Source organism: Phalangium opilio, unplaced genomic scaffold, assembly GCF_054372755.1.
Source record: "Phalangium opilio isolate 3A_F unplaced genomic scaffold, DU_Popi_V2 ptg001421l_1, whole genome shotgun sequence".
Classification (NCBI taxonomy): domain Eukaryota; kingdom Metazoa; phylum Arthropoda; class Arachnida; order Opiliones; family Phalangiidae; genus Phalangium; species Phalangium opilio.
Window position 1 is genome coordinate 1,704,280 of NW_028324258.1, and position 5,468 is coordinate 1,709,747.

A 5,468-nucleotide genomic window follows, 5' to 3' on the forward strand; every position below is an offset into this window, starting at 1 on the left:
AAATTAGAGATAATACCGGTTGTTTTTTATCTATATCCAGATTATATTTTCTGTACTTGTGTTTTTTATGCATCGCGGTCATTCTTGTAATCTTTATTTTTTATCGCGATGCCTTAACTATATAACCGGATAACATTCCGATAACGTTTGTCAGTTCAGTTTATCAGTTGTTCTTAGTCAGTTCTCAAAGTCAGTTCAGTATATTGTTCCCGGATATTAATATTAATGTTTAACTTAAATTAATAAAGAGTTTATAACCAGTTAAACCCAGAGTCGTTCTTGCGTCAAACAACAACAATATTTGAAAATAGTGAAGAAATACTCAAAATATGCTTCTTTGGCCGTGAAACGTCGATTTTGAAAATGTTATTAAAAATCGAGGTACATTTTTAATTATTGTTCAATCGAGATGAAATCACTTTTAATGAGTGTTTTATAAGGAATTAAGCTGAATTCGGTCAAACATTTCTCCAGAAAAAAACGCATTCAAAAGTGTACCGAAAAAATCGCATGTTTTTCGTCTTCAAGATACAAAATCCGTGACAACGATTTCTAATTGAAAAATTTAATTTTAACAGTTTTTTGATTGAATATCGTTACATTTGCTTGAAATAAAGCAAAAAGTATAAAAATATTGGTTTCCAAAGTTTCCAAAGTTTATTTCCAATTCACGTTTACATTAGATTCGTTTTATAAGGGCCTAAGTCAACTAGCGACTTTTTAGCCCTGCTTCGCATAGATTTTTATAACAATACAAATAATAAAATTCTAGTATTTAAAACTGGTAATAAATTAATAAATAAATTAATTTAAAAACAAAGTTAATAATAAAAACAAAGTTTAAATCAAAAAATCAAGAAAAGTTGAGCCTATTATATTATTTCGATTAATTGAATCTACAACAGCTAATCCAAATTGAAAAGGGTTATTATCATGAAGGGTTTATTATCTAGGAGGTCCCAATTTAAATTCTTATCAGTTTTAATAATATAAGTTCTTTTAGTTTGAATTTGAATAGTTTAATATTATCCAAATCTCGTATTTCTTGGGGAAGGGTGTTAAATAACATCGGACCCATGTAAAATACGGAATTTAATTTTTTCGAGGTGTTACACTTGCTTACACTAAGTGTATCTTTAGACCTAGTATAAACGATTTTGTTAGCTCTGATCGTAAAGAAGGAATTCGTTAATAAATCTCTATATAATATTGTTAATGTTACAAAGTTTACTACTTCGCTTATTTTTAGCAGACGAGACTTTTCGAAGAGAGGTTCCGTATGAGCAAGGAAAGGAACATTATAAATATTTCTTATGGTGCGTTTTTGGATAATTTGTATTCTCTTAATGTTATGATTAGTAGTCCAACCCCAGATGGATATCCCGTATGTAAGGGTTGAGTAGAATAAGGAGTAGTAAATTTCAAATAGTGTAGCTCTCGGGACTAAGTTTTTGCAGTGATGTATTAGTCCACAGGCTTTAGCTAGTCCCTTACATACCATGTCGACTTGAATATTCCATTTTAAGTTTTCATTTAGCCAAATCCCCAAATATTTATAATTTGTGACTCGTTTAAGAATACGACTATTAATAGTAACCTTTTCGTAAGTGTTTTTGTCGTTGCTGTTGTTGGAGAATATGATATATTCCGTTTTGTCTGTGTTGAGTTCTAGTCCATTTAGTAGCAACCAGGTGTAAATTTTAGCTAAGCTTGTATTGGTTGATTCAACAATGTCATTGACGCATTTACCCGAATATAATAATAGGGCATCATCAGCATATAGAAAAATTGAACTTGGTTCAGTAATGGAGGTCAGGTCGTTAATATACAGATTAAATAAGAGTGGAGAGATGACCGATCCTTGTGGTACTCCGGCCAGCAAAGTACGGTCGGAGGATAGAGTCTTTCCCACTCTTGTATGACATTGTCTATTGAGTAGATAGCTCTCTATCCAATCTCCGGCATTTCCGCGGACTCCGAGTCGACGCAATTTGGCTATAAGACTAATGTGGGGGACACTATCGAAGGCTTTTCTTAAGTCCAGAAATAATCCGAGGCATTTGTTCCCCGCGTCTAGTGAGTTGAGGATCTGATTGTATGAGCTTGCGATTGCGTCTATAGTTCCTCTGTTTGCACGGAAGCCATATTGTCTATCACTCAGTAGTTTGAAATTATCACAGAAATCTTTAAGTCTATTAAAGTACGCTTTGTCGAATATCTTAGCCACGAAGGAGAGCAGAGAGATAGGTCGATAATTACTAACTTCATGTGGATTTCCTTTTTTATGTATAGGGATTATGATAGTCCTTTTTAGTTTATCAGGATATACTCCACTTGCAAAGGATAGATTAATCAAATATGTTAAGGGTTTAGCCAAAAGAGGCAAGCAGTACTTCATTGGTTTTGAGTGCAGATTATCCATCCCTGCTGCCAAATTGCCTTTGATAGTTCTACCTAAGTGGATTATTTCTGATTCGGTGCACGGGAATAGTGCCATAGTTCGCTGGTTTATTTCAACCGCAGCGGATGGTTTCAAACTACTATTGTATAGGCTGGTGTTCGTAAAATGATCGTTTAGTTTATCCGGGGCGATTGGGTTAACTGTAGCAACAGGAGAATCTCTTCCTAATAAGCTATTTAGGGTTTTCCATTTTTCTTTCACCGTGTGTGCATCTTTCAGCTTATTGTAAAAGTAGGAGTTACGTTTATTTCTAATTTGGTTATTTAGTTTATTTCTAGATTTAATATAATTGTTTCTATTCTCAGGGGTGGGATACTTCTTAGCAATTTTGTGATATTTACTTTTGAGAATAATCGCGGATCTGATATCTTGAGAGAGCCATGTCTCTACAGTGGGTTTAATTGTTCGATAATTAAATGAGGACTCATAGGATGTGATAATGCTCTCTTCGAAGATCTCGTAAGCCAAATTAACGTCGTTGGTTATAAATACATCTTTGAATTCCATCTTAGCTATCTTTCCGGCAAAGGTTACCAAATTTTTTGAACTGAAATTACGAATTTCTATTTTGGGAGTTGTATTTTGTCTGAGGTTCCTAGGTATTAAAATTGGGTAGTGGTCGGACGCGTCAATCCCTTTCAGTACTTTAGCATGAGGGTCGTGCTTCATAAATACATTGTCGATACAGGTTGAAGACGTAAAGGTTTCTCTTGTGGGATCAGAAATACACTGTATAAATTCATAACTAAGAAACAAGTCCTTTAGGGAGGTAGCGCAAGGGGTTTGAGACAAGAAGTCTACATTAAAATCACCCATTATATATTTTTCGCCTTTGATTTTTGCGAGGTTTTTTAATAGGGCCTCGAGTAATTTTAAAAAGGTCTCAAAATTAGAGGAATGTGGTTTATAGATCACAACAAATAATTCTTCAGTTACGTTGTTTTTTATACCGTAAGCTTCTATATCTTGGTTGAAATAAGAGATATTTTCTATTACTGATATTTTGAGATTGTGGTTAACATAAAATCCCACCCCTCCACCGTTTCTATCTCCAATTCCTAGGAACGAGTAGTTTGGGAGACAATACGACCTTCCGTTACGAAACCATGTTTCTGTTAGTGCTAAGATCTCAAACGTTATATTTTTTATTTTTAAATTGGCACACAAGCTAGGTAGATTTCTAAGACCGCTTCTAATATTTGAATATACAATTGACATAGATTAATTTCAAAAAAATATTTTATTATGTATTGCTAGGCTATCAGTCAATTGTGGAGGTGGAATCTATTCTTTCTATATAACTTTATTTTTTGCATTATCATAATAATACTGGTCCTTGTTTATTTGAATCCGGAAATGCGAAATGAATTTGGCATTCTGATCGCCTGCTTCCTTTATGAAAGATCTTAGATGGAATCTTGCCTTTTCTTGTTTAGGGGTAAAATCATGGGATATATATATGTTTGAGCCTTTGAGCTTGTACGCCATTTTTAGGATGTCTTGTTTGGAGGTAGAGTTGTTGAGGGTGACTATAATTCTACGGTTTTCGCCCCGTCTGATAATCTCGTGTGGCCTAATTTTACCTTCCCAGCCCAATAGGTCATTTAGAATGTCATTTGTTAGTTTGGCCAAAGTATTACGATCCTCTCCCGGCTTTTCATTAATACCAGAAATTACAATGTTATTGCGTCTACGGTCTATTTCCAGTAAATCTAATTTAGCTGTTAACACTTCGATTTCTTTGTCCTTACTATCCAACTTTTCTTTTATATTATGCGAGAGGGAATCAAGGTCAAATCTAAGTGTTTCAATTTCAAGAGTTTGTTCTTCGACTTTTTCGATTCTCTCTTCATGTTCGTTGACTTTCCTAGTCACCTTATCGATCTTAGTTTTAAGAGCCGAGTTTATGTCCTCAATTTTTTTGGAAACCTGCGCTATTTCGTTTTTAACGTCTACATTGATTTTTTTTAAAGCTTCTTTCGTTTCTAATCTAGAGCTATCTAGGTCCCTGCTAACCTTCTTTATCTCATGCAAAATGTCACTTAGGCCTATTTCAACACTCATAATTAACACAATTTTTTGATATATTGTCAGATTACAAATTCAAGTTGGATAATGCAGCAATAGTAATTAGCAGTTTATAATGGGAGCACGAGCCAAAGTTGGTCACCAAAGTGGAATAGAAAGGTTTGTTACCTGCAAGTATACGGAGAGATTAGGTTCTGTCCAAGATAAGAGGCGCTCTGTTGCTTGTGGATCCTTGGTGAAGAATATAATAGTTCGGTGATAAGAAGTTTATTTTTTAAGAGTTCACTGACACGCAGGCGTTAACTTTGCGCTTAAAAAACGATATTTAACCCGAGACACGCCGATAATGTAATATAGAGTAGACGGAGCTAGTTCTTTGCGTTTTCGGTTTTTTAAGATTATTCACAGTTCATCGAGTTGTACGTCGTGGCGGAATTATCCCGAGGAATCAGGTGTATGGTGAATAGCGAGCGTCGTTTAAGTACTTGCAGGCGGGGTAGTTGTGTTTCAGTGGTTATATTGGAAAATAGTGAACAAATACTCAAAATATGCTTCTTTGGCCGTGAAACGTCGATTTTGAAAATGTTATTAAAAATCGAGGTACATTTTTAATTATTGTTCAATCGAGATGAAATCACTTTTAATGAGTGTTTTATAAGGAATTAAGCTGAATTCGGTCATACATTTCTCCAGAAAAAAATGCATTTAAAAGTGTACCGAAAAAATCGCATGTTTTTCTTCTTCAAGATACAAAATCCGTGACGATTTCTTATTTAAAATTTAATTTTAACAGTTTTTTGATTGAATATCGTTACATTTGCTTGAAATAAAGCAAAAAGTATAAAAATAATGGTTTCAGTGAATATATTTGAAAATAGTGAAGAAATACTCAAAATATGCTTCTTTGGCCGTGAAACGTCGATTTTGAAAATGTTATTAAAAATCGAGGTACATTTTTAATTATTGTTCAATCGAGATG

The 5,468-nt window shown here is 33.9% G+C and overlaps 1 protein-coding gene across 1 annotated transcript; it reads right to left on the reverse strand.

Annotated features, from left to right (window-relative positions):
- Positions 1–3,754: 3,754 nt before the first annotated feature.
- On the reverse strand, positions 3,755–4,943 carry LOC149583469 (uncharacterized). The gene has a single exon (XM_089864007.1). The coding sequence runs from the start codon at positions 4,523–4,525 to the stop codon at positions 3,755–3,757; it is 771 nt and encodes a 256-aa protein (XP_089720133.1). The 5' UTR covers positions 4,526–4,943.
- Positions 4,944–5,468: the final 525 nt, after the last annotated feature.

Excerpts from the sequence above, each read along its gene's own strand:
- LOC149583469 (XM_089864007.1), bottom strand. The coding sequence starts at position 4,525 with ATGAGTGTTGAAATAGGCCTAAGTGACATTTTGCATGAGATAAAGAAG.